At 40.8% G+C, this 26837-nt stretch overlaps 1 protein-coding gene across 2 annotated transcripts; it reads left to right on the forward strand.

Annotated features, from left to right (window-relative positions):
• Positions 1-1044: 1044 nt before the first annotated feature.
• On the forward strand, positions 1045-26269 carry ABHD3 (abhydrolase domain containing 3, phospholipase). 2 transcript variants are annotated; one of them, XM_087707191.1, is made up of 10 exons: positions 1954-2334; positions 3496-3613; positions 10052-10215; positions 11371-11553; positions 14438-14483; positions 22204-22316; positions 23112-23285; positions 24467-24515; positions 24594-24759; positions 25436-26267. In XM_087707191.1, the coding sequence occupies exons 2-10, from the start codon at positions 3533-3535 to the stop codon at positions 25612-25614; spliced, it is 1155 nt and encodes a 384-aa protein (XP_087563317.1). In that variant the 5' UTR covers positions 1954-2334; positions 3496-3532; the 3' UTR covers positions 25615-26267. The 2 variants fall into 2 exon arrangements, with proteins under 2 accessions (XP_087563316.1, XP_087563317.1); XM_087707190.1 differs by lacking the exons at positions 1954-2334; positions 3496-3613 and adding an exon at positions 1045-1903 and having other exon boundaries at positions 25436-26269.
• Positions 26270-26837: the final 568 nt, after the last annotated feature.

A 26837-nucleotide genomic window follows, 5' to 3' on the forward strand; every position in this document is an offset into this window, starting at 1 on the left:
ACCTGCGAGTTAAAAATAGACAGTATAGGTTTTGGTACTATGAAATTGGTAGTAAGGCTATTTCCTATAGATAATTTATTGTTAAGTAATTTATTAATTTTCTCTAATACCCATATTCAGTGTGTTACTCAATGGACATTGTGGGCAGAGCGTGTGGGGAAATTCTGATGCCATAGGATAATTTTCTAACCTGCTTAAAGTCTGTAGCGATTCTCAGTCATCTGGGTCATGGTTGTCCCAAAGGTGCTTTTTCAGGAGGCAACTGGGCTTTCTTGTTTTTTTCTTGTTTTTTTTCTTTTTCTTTTGAAGACATTTCACTTCTCATCCAAGAAGCTTCTTCAGCTCTGACAGTTTCTAACCTGTTTGTAGAGCTGGAAGCTTCTTGTTTGCTTCTATGAAAAGTATAGATGGACTGTTTTTGGATCTATTTGATCACCAGTCCTATTAATTTAAAAATATCAATATTAGTGAAAATGGCTTTCAGTGATGGAATTAGGTAGCTCATGGCATCTTGCAAGTGTTTGCTTATAATAATGAACATTATAAAACTAGTTGCAATAATGGATAGAAGTTCTGCACTGATATTATCCGTAGTCTTCTGAACAAAAGCCAGCATGATTATGGCCAGATTGCTAGGACAACAGAAAGACGTTTCATATATAAAACAACTACCAGTATTATGTACTAGCTTTTGAATTGGATAAAAATTATGACACAGAACCAAATTCTTTTAAACACAACTGTAATATTTATGTTTAAGACTACATTTGAACTACTGGCGTTCTCAGAACGCATAGTAAGATCTAGGGGACTTTGTTGCTCTCTGAAAAACAGAATAACAAATTTGGAGGGGACCTTGGAGGTCTTCTAGTCCAACACCCTTCTCAAGCACAGACCATATACCATTCCAGACAAGTGGCTGTCCAGTCTCTTCTGAAAGACCTCGAGTGATGAAGCACCCACAACTTCTGAATGCAAGTCGTTCCACTCCGTAACTCCGTAATTGTTTTCAATGTTAGGAAATTTCTTCTTAGTTCTAGATTGCTCCTCTCCTTCATTAATTTCCATCCATTATTTCTTGTCTTGCCTTCTGGTGTTTTGAAAAATAACTTGACTGACCTCTTCTTTGTGGCAGATCCTCAAATATTGGGACACTGCTATCATGTCACCTCTAGTCCTTCTTTTCACTAGACTAAATAAATGCAATTCCTGAAGAAGGATTAAAGCACAGGGGACTGGTAAAGCCCAAAAAACAATGGCAAACAATGCTTTATTTTTGAAAAAATATTTATTCACTACATTTTTATATATCTCATCTCAGCCAAGTGAGTGTTGCCTATAATGTTGTCAAGAAAACTGTAGGGAGGTGTTGTCATCAACAAGCGAAATTTAAATTCTCCGCTTAGCATACTTCACTAATGAAAAACAATGCTCCTGAAAACCAACGGACGTTTAGTTGTAAAACTATCTACTATTCCTCTTTATTTTTATTTATTTATTTTGCTACGCCAGGGATTCCTATAGCCGTCTCGCCCTCGCCCTCCCCGCCGTCGAGCTAAGGAAAGGAGGAACGGGGGCGGAGTAGTCTGATCTGTTATCCTATAGAGAAACGGGAGCTGCGGTAGAATTAAAGCAACCCCTCTACTGTTGCAGCCGGCATCTGTGCCGCTTTCGGAGAGCGCCATCCTTACCGTTGCAACCATCTCTCTCTCCCTCCCGTACCTCGGCGTTGTAATGTAAGGTGGGGGTCGCGATTTCCTCGACGCGTCTAGAAATGAACTTAGAAGAGCTATCGGTGTACTTGGAAAGTAAGGAGGGCCTGTTGGCCTCGGGGATCGGCTGGTCTCTGGTACTGTGCTTTGGAGCAGCGTATGTCTGCTATTATCTCAGGACGATCGCCAAGGTAAGGAAGGCTTTCTGTTCTCTCGCCGCCTTTTAAAAGTGGTCCGGGAAACCCACCTGATGGCGGACAGAAAGCGGGTCAGTCAGGTCAAACGCCTCTCGTCGCCAGGCTCTGACCCATTTCGAAAGAGACACGTTAAGTTATCCATAATTAACCTTATAAGCTAGGCCTTGAGGGCAGCAAACGGTTGGGATTTCGGCGTCTGAGAAAGCCGGGCGCTTTAGGAGAGAGAAAGCAAGGGGCGAGATTTCCCCTTCCACATTTTAAATGAATAAAACGAAAATCGGCTTGATTTTTTTTGAGGGGGGAGAGGTGTTGTTTTTCCTGTGTAACCTGGTGATTGCGCAGGACACACTGCAGAGGAACCCGGTGCCAGGGGAGAGCAAACGACCACGCATACAGGAAAATCTAGGCTAAGGACTGAAATAAATGGAATGCATTGTTCTTTCTTACTACAGCATTAACACTTTGAAATAAGGCCCCTAATTCATTGGTCTTTTCCGCAAATACAATTCAGATGGTATTTTTTTTGGGGGGGGGGGGGACGACTTCCAGAATTTTAGCCAGAGGAAATGGCAGCAGTTTTATTCAGAGGACACTAGACAAGACAGCTTAAAAACTGTGTTCTTTGTGTGACATATAGCTCTGCCATTCCTATGTAGCAAGCCAAAGGAATAAATTTGTATTCATAGTAATATTACCCTCTTTGCCACTTTTAGCTATTCTCAACTCTTTTGCTAGGCAAGGTTGTGTGAATGACTTATTAGCTAAATAAGTCTTAATGAAATCATGGTCAAAAATATTTGAATGTGCTTATCCTCATAATAAATGTGGGCAGCATACAGTTAAAAAAACAATCCCATTACAATAAAAGAGAAAAAGAAGGTGATTGCCTGCAGGCCAGTGAAGCCAGCACATTCAAGGCATTCCCACAGAAGGCACATATTTCCCAGTACAGTATCCTGGAAAGAACAGGGCTGCTAGAGCATATTTAAAAGACAGCAGGATCAGAGATACTTTAAAGTCCTTTACCATCCCATCCCCACTAACCTTAGGCACCTGAGATAAGTACTCAGCCTTATCATTTGATTGATGCAGGGTTGAGATACAAACTTGGGTATCATCAACATATCAATGATACTGACCCTGTGGTGATGAATGATCTCACCTACTGGCTTCAAGCAGATGTTAAACAAGAGAGGCAAATTGTGGGCCTCAGGCTCAGTCCTTCCACACTGGAAAAACACAGTGACTGATGGTGTGAAATGTCAAGGAGAATCAAGGCAATAAGGGCTGCCCCCATCTCAGCCCTTCCAGAGATCATCAATAAGCATAAAGAAGCTTGAAACTTGACTGAAGAGTCAAATAATTTGCTTCCTCTCAGGCTCTCTGAAGTTGCTACCTCATCATTGCTGCAAAAATTTGCATTAAAATTACAAATGTGGAAGGACATCTGGATTTTTATGTAGGTTAACAGAATTTGCACTGTGACTCAGATTACAAGCACACATACTGGAAGAGCAAGCATTTTTTTAAAGCCCTTGCTCAGTTATTGTCTTGAGTAAAATGTTTCCTTTGTCTTCTGCAATGTAGGGGAAAATGGAGTGAATCATTATTAAGACTTCGCTTATGTGTCCACAGATGTTGGTAACAGGCTTACATCAAGAAAGTAATGGAGAAGATACTGACATTCTTCCTTTAAAAAAACAGGTTTAACTTACTATAAATCATTCTCTGCACATTACACATTGCTAGGGTTAAGGATCTTGGCATTCTCCAGTGCACTGCTCGGATAGTCCAAGCGTGGGTTAACACAGCCTATCTGCCCTTGGACTGAGTGATGTTTTTCTCTTGACCACGCCTCCCTTTGCCTCACCATGCTCAGTTAAAAAACTCAGTCCGCCTGTTGGGACTCTTTTGGGAGTGCTCCAGTTCAAGGACAGATAGGCTGGAGTTTTTCCCACTTTCTTGGACCACCTTGATTCATCCTTATATTTAGTAGATTGTGCAGATTCGTTGGAAGGCTGAGAGGTCACCCGGGCCATCCCTGTCACCGCCGGTCGCAAGCGGTCCAGGGCGTGTGAGCCGCTTGCCCAGCGGCTGCTGGCGAGCGGCGGGGGTGGTAGGAGGCACACCCAGGCATTGGATCCAGGCTCTCTCCCCCAACCGCCATTCAGTGAAAGCTCGCCGGGCGTTTTCGCTGCTAGCTGGAGCGGTTTCCTTTCTGCCCGGCAACAGAGGCGATGGTTAGCTGCTTCGTGCACTTTTCCCCTCAGGCGATTTGGATTTGGCGGGAGGAGGCTGCGTGTGCACCAGCCGCCATTTTGATTTGCCAGAGCAAGTTTCTCCAGCTTCGAGAGAGCGAAGTCCAAGCTTCAGCCAGAGGAAAAGACTCGTCTCACCCCTCAGCGAACGCAGAATGCCGCAGGGAGGAACGGGGCCAGTCCAGGGCGCTGGCTGGCCTTCCCTTCCGAAGCTAAGTCTCGGGGCACCGAGGGCAGTGGGAGAAAGGACCCTGGCCTACAGGCGGCCCTTCCCTCCCGAAGTGTCTGTGAAGGCGTTTTCTGAGCCGGCTGGCCAACGCGTGTGCCCGTTCCTGCAGCAGCTACCTTCCAGGCCTGTGGTAACTTGAGCATGGCTGAGGAGTGCAGGAAGGCCTTGGAGGAACAAGCAGGGCCCTCCAGCAAGCGCAGCAAGCTGGATCCCGTGGCTAAGAAAGGCAAAGGGCACAAGGGTCCTAGTGGCAGGTCTTCCCCAGGGACTGCAGGGACCGCAGTGGAAACCAGGGAGGTGTCTAGGCCCCACCAGCAGGCGGAACCCCCCTCGGCTCCTCATAGCAGGGACAATTCCCCCTATATTATGGAAGCCCAATCCCCAGGGGGCAGCGAATTCTTTTCGGGAGAGGACTGTGAATCCAGGGATCCCTCACCAGAGGCTTCCTGGGGTTATCCTGATTCCCCTAGCTCTTCCATCAGAGAAGAACAAGATTCCCTTCTGGGCTCCCTGCGTGGGGAGGGTGGATCCAGCTCAGGCAGAGCAGGCCGCAGCAGGCCCCACAAGCATCGCCCAGGGAAAGGCAAAAGTCAGGCCCTTTCGGCTGAAATGAGGGAGGCCATTTCCCAAGGGATAGCGGAGGGGATCAAACATAGGGGCTCTCGCAAGGCTAAGGCCCCCAAGAAGAAGCATCAGGCCAAGGCCTCCACCTCTAAGGAGCCGGCCTCTACTTCTGCTTCATCCTCTTCCTCTAACTCCGACTCTTCCAGCTCTGAGCAGGAGGGGGCTGAGGGATTCGTGCTGTCTGAAGATGAAGATCTGCCCCCTGACAAGCCGGCCTTTACTGGCCTTTTCAAGCCGTCATTATTTAAATCAATTCTGCACAAAGCTATGACAGCTATGGAGCTAGGCCCCACTTCTAAGCCTGAGGCTGCACAGGCCTCCACATCCAAAGATCACAAGCATGGGCTATTTAAAGAGACAGTTTCTGCCCCGGAGGTCATCCCTGTCCCTGACCTCTTCATGGATGTTGTTCAGCGGCAGTGGATTCAACCAGGCACGCTGACCAATCCCAGTGGGGGGGATAAGATCCTTTATTCTGTGGAAGGGAAAATGGAGGACATCCTGAAGTTTCCAGAAGTGGATGGCCTGGTAGTGTCCTTAACATCTAACTCTAACCTGCCAGCGGAGCTTCTGGAGGGATTGAAGGCCGAGGACAAGAGGTCGGAGAAGGCGTGCTACAAAACTCACATGGCATCCGCCTGGGCCATTAAGGCGTCCACCTCTGCCTCATTTTTTACCAGGGCTACCTTGTTCTGGTTAAGACAGCTCAGATCCAGACCACCTCCCAGGAAATCCCGGTGGCGCCATGAGCTCACAAAAATTATTACTGCAATTGAGCCTCCAACATCACTTCTCGCTGCCTCCTGTGGCTTCGGCACTGGCAAGCCGAAATGAAGGCCAAATGGAAGCTGGCATCAGCTCCCTTCAAGGGAGGTCTCTTGTTCAGAGATGCCCTGGACAAGTTTGTCACCGAAACCAAAGACAAACGAAAAATACTTCCAGCTACGCTGAAAAGAGGCAAGCGTAAGGGATTCGGTTCCTTTCGTAAACAACCTTACAGGAACCAGGAGTCAGGGCCTTCACCTCAAACATCCTCTTATCAGAGGCCCTTTCAGCAAGGGGGAGACAGACACCAGGACAGACCCTCCTTTGGGTCTCGTGCCAGACAATCCCAGTCTTCCTTTCGGAAGCCATTCCGAGGAGGCAGCAACAATAATGGCAGCTCCTGTCCCTTTCTTAAGGGGAAGTGACGATCACAGGGGTCCTCCCATAGGGGGTCGGCTGCAGCTGTATGCCGACAGGTGGGAGGAGATAACATTGGACAAGTGGGTCCTCAACACCATTCGGAAGGGCCTGGTTCTGGACTTTCTAACCTTTCCCCAGAAGAAGTTCCTGCGCTCTCCTACCCCCAGGAACCTAGAAAAGAGGGATCGCATGCGGGCCGAAATCCTCCATCTCCTCCAGATAGAGGCCATAGAACCAGTCCCCAGAGATCAGGAGGTGAGGGGTTTCTATTCCATCCTCTTCCTAGTCCCGAAGAGTTCGGGTGGGTGGGTGGAGGGCCATCTTGGATCTCAAAAACCTGAATCAGGATCTAGCCTACAAGAGGTTCAAGATGCAGTCGCTCCACTCCATCCTGGACTGTGTGAGGGAGGGGGACCTATTGACCTCAATAGATCTCAAAGAGGCCTACCTGCATGTCCCCATCCATGCGACCCACAGGCGGTTCCTGAGGTTTTGTTCGGAAGGGAAGCATTATCAATACAAAGCGCTCCCCTTCGGGTTATCATCAGCGCCCAGAACATTTACCAAGATACTGGCAGTGTTAGCGGCCCATCTCCGCAGCCATCCGGTCCGCCTGGAATGTTATTTGGACGATATAATTATCCATTCTCTCACCACCGAGCAGCTCACCGCGATGTCACACTGACTGTGCAGACGCTGCAAGACCATGGCTTCTCTGTCAACTTGGAGAAAAGCCAGTTCCGGCCGTCCACCCGCATTCAGCATCTGGGTGCAGTCATCGACTCCTCCTCCTGCCAGGTATTTCTGTCGCCGGATCGGCTGTCCAACCTGAGGCACAGAGTGAAGCGCTGCAGTCTTTCCAGGTTGGTGCCGATAGTCCAGCTGTCTCAGCTCCTGAGGATCATGATATTGTGCTTGAAAGTGGTCCCCTGGGTCCGTCTCCACGCCAGGGAGCTGCAGTGGTTTCTGCTGCCGATGCAGAGGGCAAAAATCAGCAACTCCCACAGGCGCATTCGGCTCCCGCGGAAGGTGATCCGATCTCTGGCCTGGTGGAGGTCCAAGGCAGTCAGGAAGGGCTGCCTGTTCAAAGAGCCAGAAAGAGTCATTGTCACCATGTACACCAGCCTTCTGGGGTGGGGCGCCCATTATCAGGGTCAGCTTGCCCAAGGTCAGTGGACTCAGAGGGAGACTGCCCACAGCATCAACTGGCTGGAACTGAGGGTGGCCCGACTTGCACTGCGAAGGTTTGCCAGTCTCGTAAGGGGGACTCACGTTCTGTTAATGATGGACAATGTGGCGACAAAAGCCCATATAAACAGACAGGGGGGCACTCACTCAAAGGCTCTCATGCTCGAGGCAGAGGCTCTGGGCAGGTGGGCAGAACATCATCTGGCTTCTCTCAGTGCAGATCATATCTCCAGGACCAGCAACCGGGAGGCAGATTGGCTGAGCCGCCAATGCATCAACCACTCGGAGTGGCGCCTGCACCCGGACCTGTTCCAGCAGATCATGAGGAGATTCGGCAAACTGCAAGTAGGCCTGTTTGCCACACACACCAACACACATCTCCCACGTTTCTTCAGCCATTACCACTTACCTCTGGCGGAGGGGACGAACGCACTGAGGTCCAAATGGCCTCAGGGACTGTTATATGCGTTCCCTCCTCTACCTCTTATCCCTCAGGTGGTGAGCAAGCTCCTGACCGAAAGAGCAGACCTTCTTCTGGTGGCCCCCTTTTGGCCCAGAAGACCCTGGTACGCAGACCTGGTCAGCCTCTCAGTTCAGAGACCGTGGCGAATCCCTCAGGGCCAAATCTCCCTCAGCCAAGGGGCCATCAGTCATCCGGACCCTCAGTGGCTGCAGCTAGCCATCTGGCACTTGAGGGGGAACTCCTGAGGAAGCAGAACTTCTCTGACCAGGTCATTCGAATGATTCAGGCGTCCAGGAGACCTTCTACTACTAGGATCTATGATGCCACCTGGGCTGCCTTCTCTCAGTGGTGCAAGGCCAGGGACATTGTGGACTCTTCAGCCTCCGTTCCCCAGACCCTAGACTTTTTGCAGGAGGGTCTGGATAAGGGTCTAGCTGTTAGTACACTTAGATGTCAGGTTGCAGCACTGTCCACCATCCTGGCCAGGGGTTCCTCGCATTCTCTGAGTCAACACCCTCAGATCAAGAGTTTTCTCAAAGGAGCTGCAAACATCAGCCCTCCGGCAGTTCACCGGTACCTGTCCTGGGACCTGCCATTTGTCTTGAGAGCTCTAACAAAACCTCCATTTGAGCCTCTGCGCACGGCCAGTCTACGCCACCTAGCTATCAAGACTGCCTTTTTGGTGGCTATCACGTCTGCACGCAGGGTGTCCGAGCTGGCAGCTCTTTCTGTCAGGGAGGATCTGTGCGTGGTTCACCCCAACAGGGTCATTCTGAGACTCGACCCTTCCTTTACCCCGAAAATTAACTCTCTGTTTCACAGGACTCAAGAGATTATATTACCCAACTTCTGTCCCAATCCTTCTCACCCTAGGGAGTGTGAATGGCATAAGTTGGATGTGAGGCGTGCCGTTTGTACCTATGTAAAGAGGACTAAAGAATTCCGCCGTTCGGAGGCGTTTTTCATCTCCTTTCTTCCTGCGTCCCTTGGCCGCAAGGTCTTATCGCACACAGTGGGTCGTTGGTTGCGCGCTGGCATCAAATTGGCATATGAGCACCAGGGCAAGATGGCTCCGGGCCGGGTCACTGCACATTTGACTAGAAGCGCTGCAGCATCAGCGGCCTGGGCTACCCAAGCATCTATCCTAGACATTTGCAGGGCGGCCACGTGGGCTTCATCCACTGCTTTCATAAGGAACTATAAAATTGACACCTTTGCCTCAGCCGAAGCCTCCTTTGGGAGAAGAGTATTACAAAGCGTAGCTGAAAATCCAGAGGCTCCGGTTCTTCCCCAGCCTGGGACTCAATAGCTTGGGCATGTCCCACACTTGGACTCTCCGAGCAGTGCACTGGAGAAAGACCGTTGACTTACCTGAACGGTCGTTCTCGGGGCACTGCGAGGAGAGTCCAAACCCGCCCAGGGTGTTTTTCTTACATGTTGTGACTGTATTGACTGTAACTAATTACAGGACTGTCTACCTTCGTTTTTTAACTGAGCATGGTGAGGCAAAGGGAAGCGTGGTCAAGAGAAAAACATCACTCAGTCCAAGGGCAGATAGGCTGTGTTAACTCACGCTTGGACTCTCCTCGCAGTGTCCCGAGAACGACCGTTCAGGTAAGCCAACGGTCTTTTTGGCAATTTCTTAATTCCTCTCTTCTATGTGCCTGGTGCAGCCTTGGATATGTAAGAATAATGTAAGATAGTACATTAAGATATTTTACAATAGCCACAGTTACAATACTCTGTTAATCTCTCTCTCTCCCCCCCTTACACAATTATCTTTTATTTTTCCTATGTACATGGAACCTAATAATGGTACATTCTTGGGAAAATGTACTGTTACAAGTACATGTGCTATGTACATAATTGCTTTACTTGCTGTACTACTCCTTTTTTTGAGCCTGTTGAGCTTTGTAGATATAGATTCCTTGTCTGCAAGTTTAAAAACTTGCAAGAGACTTAATCCAATCTTTATCTTTGCAGGCAATTATTTCTGAAATTTGCAAAATGTTACCCTGCTTTGCTCCTATTTATTTCAATGAGGACTTCAGCAAATTTCTTCACAATATTGCACTTCTGATTTGTCATTCCCAGTCCATCTCAGATCTATTTCCAGAACAGCAGATTCATTGTGCCTCCCTGTAAACTTTCTCTAATATTGTCTGATGTTTCCTCCTTTCTAAATGTCTTTCTAGAAACCTCAGCTGATAACTGGCAATGAGAACTTGTGCCAATTTCTGCAGGACCAATGCCCGGTGTTGACAGAAATATACTATCCCACTGTATGGTGCTGGGAAGGCCATTTGCAAACACTTCTACGCCCTTTCATTACATCTAAACCAAATGTGCAATATAGGAAGTAAGTGCTGTTTTCTTTCCTACACAGCTATTCCTTCCAGAAACTATAGGAATATCCATTCTATATATAAAACCAAATATTTGCTTAAATCTTTCTTCCTTTTCCTTTCTATCCTTCCTTCTATCCATCCTTCTTTCTTTCCTTCTTTCTTTTGTCTAGACTGACTTTCAGTACTTGTCTGTCACATGTTCTACGAATGTGTAGAGAGGAGAGCACAGGCACTCCATAGACCTCTGCATCTTTCCCAGAAGAAAAATTTGGAATCTGTACTTTTAGTTGCCTGCACATAAATGTCTACATCAAATAAAAACCTTAAGTGTATAGGTATACAGCAATATTTTGGTAGAGGAATTGGTAAGAGTGAGCCAATACAAATGCAAAAGTTCTCCTCTCACAGCATATTCTTGGAACATCTGAAGAATCACTTCTGAGCTTTTAGAAGAGAAGAGTAACATTTTAGAATGCAAACTACAGGCTATGGAATTTTTTCTAAAAGTGATTTTGCACTTACCATTAGTCCAGATGTTATATAGACTTGCATTATATTTTAAAACTTCTTTCAATAAACATGAATAAGAACAAGTAAGTTACAGTAACTCTACTATCATTAACAATGTCATGTTGGTTAAAAGGGTATTTATGAAAAGTCAATTTAGGAACAAATTTGTTACTATATCTAGCTACCGTTTTCTTTCTATTTCACAAAATTCCTTTCCATTGCTTTTTAAATGGGAATAATTTACAACAGAAGCTTTCAACATTTAGTTATATTTCTGTTCAATGCCTCATATACAAGTGAATTGGTGTAACTTATTTGTTAAGTAATTTGCTTAGTAAATGTGACAAGAAAAGTCGTAAAATGAGGCAAAACTCACTTAACAAATTTCTCACTTAGTAACATAAATTTTGGGCTGAATTGTGGTCATAAGTTGTGGTCATGAGGACTACTTGTATTCCAAGAGCTGTATTTAATTATTTCCCTTTATGTGAGAAGTTTCTTTTCTCTCACTTTACAAATGTAAGACATGGCAACTTTTGGAGCATCTTTGGGAACTGACTGAGGGGGCTAATGTGCAATCTTACATTGAATAGGGGCCTGGTTTTACACTGCATTTCTGTAAAACTGTTTACTGTTATTGTTGTTCTTTTTCTCAGTGAACTTGTTACAGCTACAGATGGAGGACAGATTTCCCTGGACTGGTTTGATAATGACAATAGCATACAGTACCCTGATTCCAGCACCAGACCTACTGTCCTATTGCTGCCTGGCCTCACAGGAACAAGCAAGGAATCATATATTCTTCATATGATTCAACAGAGCAAAACACTGGGATACAGGTATAATAATTTGTCCTTGACATTTCTGTTATAATTTTGTTTGTGCAATGGAAACTGTGATTGTCTATAATACATGCAAGAAATTAGAGAAAATTTCCATCCCTGATTATGCTTTAAAATGCATGATAAATTCACAAATGTTTATGGGCCCCTTTGGAAAAGGTTCCCAGAAGTGATGAGAATTAGCTTCAAGATAATTAGGCCACATCAGAGACCCAGTTCAATGTACAAGGCTAGAAGTGGTGAAAAATGTTACAAATAAAATTAAATAAAGGGAACAAATATGAAACTGGCATTTCCATAGAATCTTGGAAATTGAATGAGACTCCTTCTTGGGTCTCATTATGAAAGGCCATCTTGTCCTCAAGCCCTTTAAATTTTTAAAATAAAAAGCCACATCCTATTATACACATTTTTCCATATCCCTCTCTTGTCCCCAGGTGTTCTTGTAAAGATGCTACATTTGTAGCCTCCTTAGAAGCAATTCCCATAACTTCTCTGAAGTATGAATCCTGAGGATATAAAAAAAGCAAACCTAATCAGCAATCCTGACAAACCATACTGTATCAACTGAGATTAGTTGCAGAACATGGTAGCTTCCCATCATATATGATGTTGGATGAGAAAACAGTTTTGTGTCTCTTTGTTCATGGCTACTGTACCTGGACAATGAAAATGTTAATACTCTCATCTAGTAATTATGTTGATTTTTTTTCAACCCAGATCTTAGAGCTCTAATGTTAGACCCCTCCTCCAATATTTATTCTGACAGGACAGATATAATAGGACTCATTCAAAAACAAAACAAAAAGTAACATGCATGTAAAGTAGCCAACTGTGCTTTTTTGTGGTGCTTACAGTCCTTAAAAAGTTCTAATGGAACTTCACCCCTGTAGTTTGCTCCCATTCCTCTGCATGGAAAGCTGCTTGTGTTCCATCATCCCAGTTCAAAGCATGGATTACTTGCATGTTTGTGAAGGAATGTCATGTCTGTTTTAACTGGCAAGATACTTTTTTAGAAATATGCTCCGGCAGGAGACTTTTGATAAAATAGATTTTCCCTGTCTCAGTGTGACTTTCCCAAGAATCAGTCAGGCCCAGCCCAACAGCATTGGGCTCTGGAAAAATGGAGGCTCCCCCAATAGAATAGTAGGTGGAAGCCAACTACAGGCAAATTGTCTCCTGACATGGTAGCATGGTGGCTGCTTTGTGTGTGCCTTGGACAGGCGTGGTTTTCAAATCCACTCATAAACTGATTCAGCTGTGTATAGTGTACAACTTGTAGGGTTTTCAGCTGAGCTAGTCGAACCAAAGGCTAACACAGGCCCATGTTCGCTAAAGGCAGGATCAAACTGATAGGGTCATTGTCCTAAGTCAGTTTGTACTGAGTGTTGGCTACTGCTGTTTTATGAAATAATAGAAAATACTTGTAGCTTGGGCTTTAGACTTTGGCAGTGATTTGCTCTCCAAAGATTGTTTCAATTTAGTTTCTGAATGTTTCGTTATCAGACTAGGTAACACAATCAGCAGGGTTGTCTTGTCCTATTCCTCTTTAGCTTATAAATCTTGTGTGCCAGTGTGATCAGTTGGAATAGGACAAGAAAGTCCTGCTGATAATGTTACCAAGACTGGTAACAAAATGTTCAGGAACTAAATTGAAACTGCTGTTTTATTTCCAGATCATTTTGTCACGTCAATAAGCTTCATCTTGTGAAGTTTTTTCTTCCTTCAAGCCATTTTGCAGGAACCCATCTGCAATGTTATTTAGAGCTGAGTGCAGGGGATCTTCAAAGCGTATCAGCCCAGAGTCAAATCCCAGATTTTTCTGCAGTTGAATTCTCATCTTATAAATTTCACTACAAGTCCATGTATTTCTTCAGTGTACTTTATTCTTATTCTACGTTTCCTCTCATCTATAAACAAATGACTTTTGGGGCCTTTCACCCTCATTCTGCTTATCAGCCAGCTTCTTACCATACTTCTAATTCCTCCTTCCTGCCCCCACCCTTCCCAGCAAAATAGCTATAGGTTTGCAAGACCTTTTCATGTATTGTCCCCATCCAAACCCTCATTGCCTACAATCGTGGTTTGGGCTGGTCATCCCAACTCCACTCTTCCCTCTTCCCTTCTACCTCCTGGCCTAAAACGCTCATCCCTTCATCTTTCTTAAGGACCTGCTTGGCTTTTGCCTGTGAGGGTGATTCCAACTTTGTTCCCTAGCAGTGTTTTCAAGAGACTTAAAGATTATAGTCTGCTGCAAACAGCAACTGGATTGCTCCCATACAAAAACATTGTGATTGTTTGGGGTTCAGACATACAGAAAGGCAGAGAGAGAGATAAATTAACAACAGCGGGCAAATTAAAAAGTGAAGGACAAACTGATGAGACATGGCATTCTGGGTGCAAAGACTGTTACTCTTCTCAGCCTGAAGCCCACTTGCACCATGGAATTGATCTTTTGTTAATAAAGAGACACTTGCCACCCTTAGTCCGCTGTAGGTATTACACTACAACATAAACACTGCATTTTTCAGTGAGAGTTGAAAGTACCTCATCACCTTCATCAAAATTGGCTGCAGCATGTGCACCAGAGGGAAACATGTTAATGAGGAAGTCAGCTATTCCCTTCCTACGGATCCATATTCTCAGCCTTCTTCCTGTTCTTATCTATATAGCTACAGATGATTTATTATGGGCTACAGAAAAAAAATGACAGATACAGAAAACGTACATCTGTGGAAAATTCATGTTTTTATTCCTTGTTTTGAATCTTTTGGCAAATAAAAAAACAATTGAAACAGCTTTCAGATATGTGGCTCTTCACTTCCAAGAATACTCAAATGAACAGTTCTGGTAAACAGTGCTCTTTGTTTGTCTTTTAAAGGTGTGTGGTTTTTAACTATCGAGGAATTGCTGGTGAAAATCTCTTGGTAAGAATTGCTCTTAAGTAAAGTAAGAACATTGAGCAAATGTAATGTAGTGAGTATAACTGAAAGAACGTTACCATTCTTTACGTGTTGAAAAACTTAATTCCTTGGTGATTTTTCTAAATTTATTTTTATTTATCAAATTTTGAAATTACCATCTCCCTCAGGAGGACTCTGGGTAGTATATAAAATGGACAAAAATGACAAGTATGATTAAGAAATCAATGTTAAATGTGGATTAACAGGTGGGAGGACAATGTTCAGGGAATTAATCATCTGTGTGTTCCTCTGTGAGCTTTAAGCAAGGTCGCAGTGTTTTGAAAGGCCAGGAGAGTAAAAGCCCCACCTCACCTTTTGTGGGGGCAATGTTCCAGATAATTGTATTTATTGTGAATCTATGTTTAAGCTTGTTAAAACCTTCTAAGCTAGAGCAGCAGTGTTTGTTAGCTGGAGATAATGGCAGAATTTCAACAGCAGAAAGAAACTTTAAGTCTGCAAAAGATATTCTCAGAATTATAGAAATTATCAAATACATATGAGAGGATAGAGAAGAAGTTGGAAGAGTTAGACCATCTAACAGTAAAATATGATGAAGAAGTTGGTGAATTAAATTGAAGCACTAATTCCATTTAATACTGTGTTCCTTAAGTGTTCCCAGAAAGAAGGCAAAAATCTCTCCTCACATATATTGCATTCCTTTAGATTGCATCTGCTAAAGCTAATATGTAATATAAAATGTAAGATCTGGTAATTGTCAAAATACAGGGCAGAAGAAAACAATGGTGAAATAGGATTGGCATTGAGAACCAGCATTTTCAGCCAGTTGCCAAGCTTTAAATGAATTAAGGGAATTCTCCATTCTCTCTGCCTTTGCTGGTGTTTTTCCACTTTGTTGCTTACTCCCCCAGAAGAAAATGGCAGAAGACAAAGGCTCCTAATCACTGTCACAGATTAATTGCGCTACTTATCCAAGAAACAGCAGTTGCTCCTTCATGGCAATGGGATGGAAAGCCCAGGCTCCATGTCACCCAGAGGAGGGAGGGGTTGCCTTTGCTGTTCACCATCCAGGTGAGATGCAACAGCTGTTCCTCATGCTTTTGCAGCTCTCTGGGAGTGGAATAGTAGTTATAGTGGACTAGTAGTAGACCTGCTAGTTTTCTCTGCAATTAACAAGATGATCAGAGAAACCACCACATCCTAGGAGGAAATTCACCAGAAGAAGGCAAGAGAAATCTACCAAAGGCACCTAATTAACAGCATTCTCTCAACCCTTGTTTTTAGAATGAACTATGGTTTATTCTGAGAGTCCAACAGTTAAAAAAGCAAGGCATGAATAATATAAATAAAATTTATGTTTCACCTTTTGAAGTAGATTTGTAGAAAGCGCAGGGATCAGCAGAAGACAGGCCTCTAGGTTCTCAGTCAGATAAGCAACCATTTGTAGGTAGCAGGGAGGATTTAATATATTTTACTATAATCTGCACATTTTAATTGACTTCATTTGTTTTCATTATCTCCTGCGTGTGCCATAAATCACTTATTATATTGTTCATATTTCTGCAATCTATCAGGGACCCTGATCTAAGCTTGAAGGAGTTCCTTTGTTTGCAATGAGGATAAAATAGGATTTTGCAAGGAGAGGGTGCTTGCCATGTCATATTTACAATTTTGAAGAATTTAACTTGTTCTATACTTTAGATTTCAAATTATTTTGCTAAATTAGAGTTGTAGGAGTTTCCTTTGCAGACTTGAAACTTTTCTGTTTTCTTGAGCGCATCTCATTATATTGTTTGAAAATTTTAATTTATAGCATGCAAGACAAAATGCAGCACCTGGATCTACTCCAAAAGTTGCCTAAATACAATGACCGATATCATTTAATCTTCAATGTAGGAGATAGGAAGCTTAATAGATGCATGAGGACCAATCACATGACCTATGTTTACGTTTAGTACAATTTAAATTCAATCAGTGAGAGCCAGTTTAGTGTAGTGGTTAAGGCATTAGGCTAGACACTTTGAATTCTAGCCCTCTGGGTGATCTTGGGCCAATCACTTCCTCTCAGCCCTAGACAGGAGACAATGGCAGACCACTGCTGAAAAACCTTGCCAAGAAAACTGCAGGGACTTGTCCAGGCAGTCTCCAAAAAGTGGATATAATTGAACAGAAAAAAATCAATCCCCCCAAAAATTTGTTTTTACAGTAGCCTTTAGCAAACGGCATAAAAAGCTAATTGGTCTGGATTTAAAAGGACTGCATGTTCCTGACCTAGGGAATTATATTTAGCTCAGGCAAGACGTATGCATAGTTTTGCTTAGGCTAGCAGAATGATGCACAAATCCATGATATCCAAAGTCCAATGAGTTGATCTCACTCCAGTTCTCTGAGCATTTAGTTTTGCAGCGCACCAACCACTCTACAAATGTATGCTTTAAAAATATAGGTGGGGTGGAAGCCCAGCAAATGCTAAAACGATAGCGTAAGTATAGGTAGGCTTTGGTTTAAAACCTCTATTGAGTCCAAAATGTCTGTTGTTAAATGAGACAGTTGTTAAGTGAGTTTTACCTCATTTTCTTACCACAGTTGTTAAGTGAATCACTGCAATTGTTAAGTTAGTAACACGGTTGTAAAGTGAATCTGACTTCTCCACTGACTTTGTCAGAAGGTCACAAAAGGTGATCACATGACCCCAGGACTCTGCAGTCATCATAAATATGAGCCAGTCGTCAAGCATTCAAATGTTGGTCGTGTGACCATGAGGATGTTACAATGGTTGTATTAAAAATGATCATGAGTCACTTTTTTCACTGCCATTATAACTTCGAACAGTTGCTAAACGAAAGGTAACAAGTCAAGGATTACCTGTACAGTGGTAACCAAAGCATCACATTAGAAACGGCAGGTGTAACATCAGATAAATTTGTTTGGATAAGTCTCCATCCAAATATGTAATACATGAGAGCTAGAGCAGCAACTTTTACCGAAAAAGGTATTTCTTTTATAATGTGAATTATGACAGTTTTCATGTTGAGTCATCCCTAGAAATTAATTAGGAATCAAATGTGAAGTTCTTCACTGAAATTAGGTCCATTCCAATTTTTGCTCCTGATCTAAAATATCAATAGAGATTTTCAAGATAGAGAATGATTAGCCAACCTGGAAATGGTAGAATTTCGCATATATCACAGTTATAAGGTGTCTTGTTTCTGGAAGTGATTACCGTATAGGGGGTGAAGCAAACTTCAGTTGATGAAAAGCATAACCAGTTAAAGTTTTTTTACAGTCATAGTTCAAAATAAAGTACACTGTAGTACAGTCAAATAAAGCAAAGTTGCTTGAGGGAACAGAGATGGAGATACAAGTTTGGGAAAATATAATAATAGAATTATAGATCATCCCGGCAGAATTAAATTACTCAGCAGTCATTATCAACCTCAGGGCCTTCTCATGGCACTTATAATCAAAGTAAATGGGGTAACTTCTGCTAACAACAATGAAACATTCCTACAAAGAGGTATATGTAGGTGATAGATAAAACTTTATTATTATTCGTGATCAGTAAAACAAATCTATTTATTTTGTGTTCATTACATCAGGTTTATAAATTCATTTGTCATGTATACATTCATTTCTACTGTATATATCTATGTTTGTACAGGTAGTCCTTGACTTACAACAGTTCATTTAGTAACTATAGTTACAGTGGCACTGAAAAAAAGTGACATGATCATTTTTCACACTTACGACCGTTGCAGCATCCCCATTGTCATGTGATCAAAATTCAGACAATTGGGAACTGTCTCATATTCATGACCGTTGCGGTGTCTCAGGGTCATGTGATCACCTTTTGTGCCCTTCGGATAAGCAAAGTCAATGGGAAAACCAGATTTACTTAACAACTGTGGCAAGAAAAGTGACAAGATGGAGCAAAATTCACTAAAATGTCTCACTTAGCAACATAAATGTTGGGCTTGATTGTGGTTGTAAGTTGAAGACTACCTATATACTTTCATTCATTTCTATATTCGTTATTCAATATTCATTATTTCATTGTGAAATAATTTTATCCTATCCTTTGTTAATACAGATACTATATCTGTATAATTCTTTTGTGTATTGCACAAAAACTAGCACAGAACTTCAATGCAAACACTGTTCTCTTTGAATATTGGTCTTCTATTGCAAGTTAGATATGCCCCACATCTTTCTGAGAACTGAACTTTCACAGTGTAAGGTACATCTCTATAATACAAACAAGGTAGCAACATACTAATAACCATTTGAAGTTCATCATCTTCACATGGACACCACTGATTAGAGCAAGGCACTCTCCTTAAACTTTGTTCAGAAGGAACATTTTGATTATATTCAAATATATTGATTATATATTTTGATTATATATAAGTTCACATGAAGGCTCCTCTCTGGTTTGTATCTATGAAAATTATATGTGTTGCTGCTATGAGTATGATCAGAGAGTATATTCCAGTGGTGGGTTGCAGACGGTACACCCCGGTACAGGCGTACCGGAGCCTGCCTGGAGCACCGGGTACCGTTTCAGTACAGTGTTCCGGAAGGCCTGCCCACCCGGGCTTCTTACCTGTCTTTAAATCCTTTGGTGCTTACGTGCATGGCGCATACAGCACCTGTGCGACGTTCCGCCCAGCAGCTGGAGCATCGCAGAGGCTTGCGGAGGCATCGCTGGATGGTAAGACTCATGTGCGCGCTGCGTGTGTATACACGCGTGCTGCACGCGTTCATGTGGAGGACGCCGGGCCCCATTGCAACCATACCACTGGTATATTCCTGCTTGGCAGTGAATTCTGCATAATTTAAACATCAACCTCTTAATTTATTGTTTAATGATCTCTTAGCTTTTATACATCTAAAGCAGAGGTATCAAATTCATGGCCCATGGGCTGGATGCATCACGCTCTGGCCATGCCCACCCATTTTAGCGAAGGGGAGAAAAGTCGCCATATGTCATGTGACAATAATGTGACTCTGTAAGTTTGACATCCCCGATCTGGAGGGATGGAAGTTCATAAACCAAATCAACAGTTTTTCCTGTACTACTTTGCTCCAGGATAATTGGTAGTTTTCCAACAATACCAGTGGTGTTAGCTCAGATGGGGAAAACATTTGAGTCAGTAATTTAAAATGTTACGCCAGGTTTGTGTTTTATTAATATGTGAAACTAGTGTATACATTGAATAGCCTTACATGTTTAGTTTGATAGCTTCAAACTATTTATAATACATTCTTTTCAGTCATTGAATTTTCTGTCTCTTTTAAGATAAATATAGAAAAATATACAGTGATAGATCAAGTATTTATTTTAATTATATCTCAGAAATAAAAATATATTTTAACTGGATTTTGAAATTATATATGTTAACATTATATTTCATTCTAAAGTAGAGGCATTTATAATCTCTAAATATGCATAATTACATACAATCAAGGCAGATATTACAGTTAAGAATCCATAAGTGAACAGATGCAATATTCCTGTTTTTTAAAAAATAGTCCCTGATTAAAATATATATACATATAAATAATGCTTAAAGAAGACTTTGCACAATTACTTTAGGAAGGCAGATCCTTTTAAGTGGGGCTGAATATAGATTATTCCTTTAAAAACAGTATAATTAATCTATAATTTTACAGCAATTCTGTTATTTGCCATTTATGAACAGCCATTTCAAATAGGGCTGTTGTATGATATTAAAAGACAAGTAATTTGTTCAATTATCAATTACTAATGAACTAAAATTCATATTTTGCTCTGACTCAATATACAAACTGATTATATAATTTATTCTCCTTTAGGCTCACCCCCATCTTTCAAACCCTGTTTCTTCCTCTAAAATTTCTAATATTAATATCTTTCATCCTCATTCATTTATATGCCTCTGTCTCTACCTTTCTTATCTCCTTCCTTTTAGTCCCCCATCTCCCTTCTTCCTCAGGTTAAATCACATAATAAATCATAACAAAATACTTAAGATAAACAGCTCAAGTGTCAACTTTACCAACTTCAGTTCTACCACCTGCAGCCTAAATGAAGGAGTTTAGTTATTGCACTGACTTTAAAATAGCTCAGCCTGGATTTGTAGCTTAATGTGTGCATAAAGGACTGAACTGACCTCAGGATCTCTCAGGTGTTTCTACTTTAATTGCTACCTTGTAAAATAAATTATACATAAATACATCAGGGAGTGTAAGAGATATGCAGCTGGTTGAGGAACTGTTTCTGGCAAATTCCTTCAGCTTTCTAATTGAAAAAGAGAAACTTATTCTAGTTTGTTTTATGAGTTGATTTTATACTGAGTTAAAGAGCATGCAACATTTTGAACCTTCAAATTAGATAAATAGTAAGAATTGTATTAGGCTTATTAGGCTATAAAATTAAATGTGGCAAACTCATTTAACAAAGCAGGTAGGGTAGATTTTGGTTTAGGGGTAGGCTTCAAAAATTTCAGAAAGTGTTCTCTACCTGGTTGGATGGGTGTGGCCATGGTGGGCATAGCCTAGTCGGCCTCCTGCATTACGTTTTCACCTTCCCCAGGCTCTGGAGGCTTTCCTCAAGCCTCTGAGAGGGCAAAAACTGCCTCCCCCAGGCTCCAGAGACCTTCTGGGAGGTGCGTTTTTCCCCCAGTCTCCGCACAGGCCCTGCATTTACCTCACATCCAAAATGGGCCACATGGAGACATCTGGGTGGGGTAGGGTGGGCAAGGCCAGCCAGGGTGTGATTTGGAGATTCTCTGAACCGGCCATAATGTTAGCTATGGGTTCTCCCGAACCTGGGTGAACCCATAGCAGCCCACCCGTCTGGGCTGCTTCAAGTGAAAACCTTGAACATCTACAAAAGTATCATGTACCTATAGAGAAATCTCTTCTGTCCTAGGATAAAATAACTATAGTGCAGTCCTTTCCATTGTGTCTGGGCATATGTGCTTTGTTAGTAGTCACTGTATCTGATGATATGTATCTGAAACTGGGTTAAGTTGCAAATGTATAAAGTAAATGATATACGTGCATTTCTTGAACTACTACACTGATTAGGCTCATGTAATGTATTAAGCTAATATCAAACAAATCACAATGCTTTGGATGATTCTTGCATCTATGCCTTCTTGAATAACCAAGATTAAATCTATTTATATTTATTAGCACATAATTGACAGAAATTTACTAATGGCAGAAGATTTGTTTATTTTTAATCTTCCTTATCCTGTAGTTATTATCTTGAGGGTTGGGGAATCCTTGAGAGCAGTTCAGGAGGCAGCACAGGAAACGCAGTGAAAGGGAGGAATCAGCAAACGTTCTTCCCCAATGGAGGGCTAATGTTAGTTCTTTCTCCGTGAAATTACAATCTTCAACCTTCTAAAGCAGTGGGTCTCAACTTTCCTAATGCTGTGGCCCTTTAATACAGTTCCTCATGTTGTTGTGAACCCCAACCATAAAATTATTTTACGTTTTCTGTATTTTTTTGACAATATGTGTTTTCCGATGGTCCTAGGCGACCCCTGTGAAAGGGTCGTTTGACCCCCAGAGGGGTCCCGACCCACAGGTTGAGAACCGCTGTTCTAAAGTGTCATTAGAGCTATATTAATACACTGCATGTATTGCACTCAATAGCATCCTGCTTTGCTTCAGTCTTATTTGAAGTTAACCTAAGTGATGAGTATACTGTTTTTCATTTTGGGGCTCTTTGTAGACGCCAAGAACATACTGTGCTGCTAATACAGAGGATCTGGAAACAATTATTGATTATATACATAAGTTATATGCTTCAACTGCAATGATGGCAGCAGGTGTTTCGATGGGAGGGTAAGTATTTTTGTAATGGAAATCCCAAAGTTGTAGATTTATCACATTGGGGAATAAATTGATTCTGAAGAAGGCCATTCACCCATACTCACTAAAATCTTAGTGGCATCTGATGGCAAGCAGATAAAAGCTGATTAGATAAATATTAAGAAATGTTTAATCTCATTCTTTCCCTCACAGGAATACTATATCAGCTGACTGAAGGAAGTCACAAAAATCTTCATGAGCAATTTCCACTGGTGGAATCAAATCCTAAAACACAATTTAGTATTAAACTCAGATTTGAACACATTGATGCTAAAATAGTAAATATTGTATTATTAAAATCCTATTGTTATTTCAGCCTTGTTAACAAAGTAAACATATACTAAAAATTAATCTAGGTAGAGAAGAAATAAAGATTACAAATTGATCTAAAGAATGTCAATGGTGCTTTGTCTTGAGTGACTTGTCTTACGTTTCACTAGAAACATCTTTCTTTAAAAACAAAAATCTTATCCCCAGCGTGGGTCCCTTTTAGGAACAGCATAGAAAGGTGTGGCAGATATATCAGCCTTTCAGTATATCATAATGGATTTCTGGATCCAACTCAAGTGATTCAATGCAAACCTTTTGAGTTCCAAATTTGAAAACTGGCATCATAATAAATTAACAATGAATTAACACTGCAACTGGAATTGTTTACCATTGAATCTATCTCAGAGGTTACAAAAGCTAGTGCAAATATTCAGGATAGGTACAAATACTTTGTGAGATCATTTTTTTTCCAGACTTCTCTTTCTCTCCTGTTTGTAGCATGCTTCTTTTAAACTATTTGGGCAAAACTGGGAAAAAAACACCATTAAAAGCAGCTGCAGTGTTTTCAACAGGATGGAATGCTTTTGAATCTGCAGACTCACTGGAAAAACCAGTAAATTGGCTTCTTTTTAATTATTATTTAACCAGCTGTCTAAAGTCTTCAGTCACTAGGTAAGTGAAAGCCAAGAACATTTTGAAAAAAAATTGTTAGTATGAAATTCAATTCCAGTGAAAAATGTTGTCTAAAGAATCAACTTCACCTAAGATCATCCCTCCTAAGATTGCTGTCTGTTGCCCTATCGATGTAGAACAACAATTATGTTGCAAGTCAGGGAAAAAAAGTCCTTCAGTGCATACACTGAAAAATTGTATGCAGTCTGATCTGCTATGGTAATACCTGATTCCAACCTTAATTCAGGAATGAATTCTTTAGTTGACCTTAGCCAAGCCATCACTTCAGTTTTTGCCTTAACGTGCAGATGTTAAGAGTCTGAAAATTAGTGATTTGTCATCGTTTCTCCAGCAAAAGGGATCGAGGAAAGAAGAACCAGTTTTAATCTCATAACTTTTCCTCAAAAATCTTTTATTAGTTCATCAAAAATATAAAATACAAAGAAAAATGAAAATAGTAGGAATGTAGGGGAGGAAAAAGGGAAATGGAAGAAGTGTAGAGGAAAGGGAGGGGGGAAGCATTGACTTCCAACTCTTTAGTGCAGTAGAATAAGAAAATAACATACAGCCTCAACTTTTTACTTTTACATAATAATATATACTAGCCAGTTCTATAACAACAAACCTATCTAATCAGCAAAACCCAAACACAAAGTTTCAGTTTTTTTCCATCTCAATCACAAAGTCCAGAAACGAGTTTTAGTCTCATGACTGAATGTCTTATTCTTCACGCTATGGCAGAGATCAAAACTTTTATCTTTAACATTATTTCTCTGAAACATTCTGGGATCTTCAATATTGCAGTAATACAGCTGCCCACAAGAATTTCAATAAACAACATTTATAGTGTGGTACAGGATGGCCATTGAGCTATTTATTTTTTAACTGACATACTATACATGGGTATCATTTAATGGCATGGAGCACAATATCTTTCAGGCATCCAGTGATTACATCCTGAAAGTGAATTGAACCAAAGTTACAAATTTTCAGTCACTATAGCTTTATGTCTTCATAACAACTTATCCATGATTTACTAAATTAGATTTTTTCTTGAATTCATTGGTCATAATTGCTGTGACCTGAAACCAAAAGCTAGACAATCACTATAAAGACTAGAATATTGTGCAAATTCGGATTTGTTTGACAGCTTTTAATTTGGTTTCTGTATTTTTTTATAGACACCGGCAAGTATTTGATAAGCTATTTAACATGAATCTTGTAATGAAGGTATGAGTGAATCATTTGTTTCTAAACTTTATTTTTTATTAATGAAGATAAATTCATAATTTTAATTCCATATTTCAGGCTAAGACTATTAGGGAATTTGACAAACAGTTTACCACAGTCATGTTTGGCTATCCTTCAATTGAAGCTTACTATGAAGATGCCAGTCCATGTCATAAACTGAAGAAAATTGGAATTCCAGTGTTGTGTTTAAATTCTCTGGATGATGCATTCTCACCAGATCATGGCAAGTTTTATTTTTTGTTCTGTTATGATGATGCTCTTAATTGATCTTGAATTGACTGCCCTTAGAAATAAATTTGCATTGTATAATTTTAAAATATTTACAGAGTAAGGCAGCAATTAAATAGGATACGGATGTGCCAACGCAAAGATTGCCAAATTTGGTTTCAAGTAAAAGTATTTTATAAACTATAGTTTATAGCCTTATTTAAAAAGAGAGGTTTTACGTAATAGTTTATAGCCTTGCTTAAAAAGATGGATTTGATATAACCTCGGAATCCAATTTTTGATCCAGATGCAAAGTAGCCAATTATCATTCCTAATTTCTAGTCTTGTAATCCAAAAGAATGTTTACATATTGTATGTATGTATGTATGTATGTATGTATGTATGTATGTATGTGTGTGTGTGTGTGTGTGTGTGTGTATATATATATATATATATATATATATATATATATATATATATATATATATATATATATATATATATATATATATATATATATATACTTTATAACCAGTACTTATCGTTTATTAATCTGTTTCCTACATCCAAATTAGAATGCATCCAAATTAGAATGCATCTAAGTAAATCATTAAGTTCCAGTACTTGCAAATAATTTTATGAGAGTATTAATATATTTTTCTCTTTCCCTGCTACCTGTTTTATTTCTTCAGCTATACCAGTGGAAATTGCAAAAGAAAATACTAATATAGCTTTGATCCTTACTTCCTATGGAGGCCATATTGGTTTTCTGGAAGGATTGTGGCCAAGAAAGTGCACATATATGGACAGAATCTTCAAACAATTTGTTCAAGCTGTGTTTGAGCATGGGAGAAAAATTGTTACTCTCTAGCAATTTATCCAAATGATGGTTGCAGCACAGTGTCAGAGTAATTAATCTTAGTGCACATACTTAACACTTAATCAACCAGAAAATGAAGAAAATCCATGATTCAGAGTAAAATATAATTTTGCTTAAATATTTTTGCAGTATTATTGTTTTTGTCTCATATGCCTTTTAAAATATAATTAAAACCATTCATAAAATTGCACTTATCTAAATGATTAGATATTACTCAGGTGTTTTAATTTCAATAATTCAAATGTAGGAATCAGACATTTGATTACTTGTTCTAATGCACTTTATGTTCACAAATATGTGAGAGCACAGGAACAGCTTCTATGTGGGTTCAGACAATGGCTAGGAAATGCTAAATACATATTTTAAAAACTAATAAAAATAACAGTTCAAGAAGCCATAGATTGTAGCAGTTATTTGTTTTTGCATCTGTTACACAAATACATTGCAAACTCTATGTTTAAAGCTTTAAGTTGTTCTAGGTGTCTTATTTTTAAAATTGTTATCAAATTATAACATTTATATTTATACCAAGTATTTTATCTTAAAATGCAGAACAGAAATAAACTGCTTTTTAAAAAAACAAAAGCTAATTCTTCATTTTATAATTCTTGCATTTAAGGCTTACATAGTTTACATGGTTTTGTGTGATTGTGATGGGTAAAATATGGTTCATATGAAGACAATTTAGCTTTTCTTTGAATAAGAGTTGACAGGAATAGCAATAGCAATAGCAGTTAGACTTATATACCGCTTCATAGGGCTTTCAGCCGTCTCTAAGCGGTTTACAGAGTCAGCATATCGCCCCCACAGTCTGGGTCCTCATTTCACCCACCTCGGAAGGATGGAAGGCTGAGTCAACCTTGAGCCGGTGAGATTAGAACCGCTGAACTGCAAATAACAGTCAGCTGAAGTGGCCTGCAGTACTGCACCTTAACCACTGCACCACCTCGGCTCTTAAATCAGTACTGTAAATTGTTTGACTCCCACTGCATTTTTTCCAGTTCTCAATCCTTATGTTTAGAACTTTAGAAAAAAATACAAAATATTTTCAATACCTTCAGGAAAAAGAAAAGGTGACTCTTTGCAATTTTAGGAGGTCATTGAAACTGACTACAGTTGCTTCCTCCCAAAATGTTTTTATAATGTTTAGTGGGTAAAGCACATGATACTGAACAGCCATGTCAGAATTAAAGGGTGAGTTAACTCTAGTTGGC

The sequence above is a fragment of the Thamnophis sirtalis genome, unplaced genomic scaffold (genome assembly GCF_051295495.1).
Source record: "Thamnophis sirtalis isolate CommonGarterSnake01/CBP01778 unplaced genomic scaffold, rThaSir2_p1.2 scaffold_2, whole genome shotgun sequence".
In the NCBI taxonomy this organism is placed as follows: domain Eukaryota; kingdom Metazoa; phylum Chordata; class Lepidosauria; order Squamata; family Natricidae; genus Thamnophis; species Thamnophis sirtalis.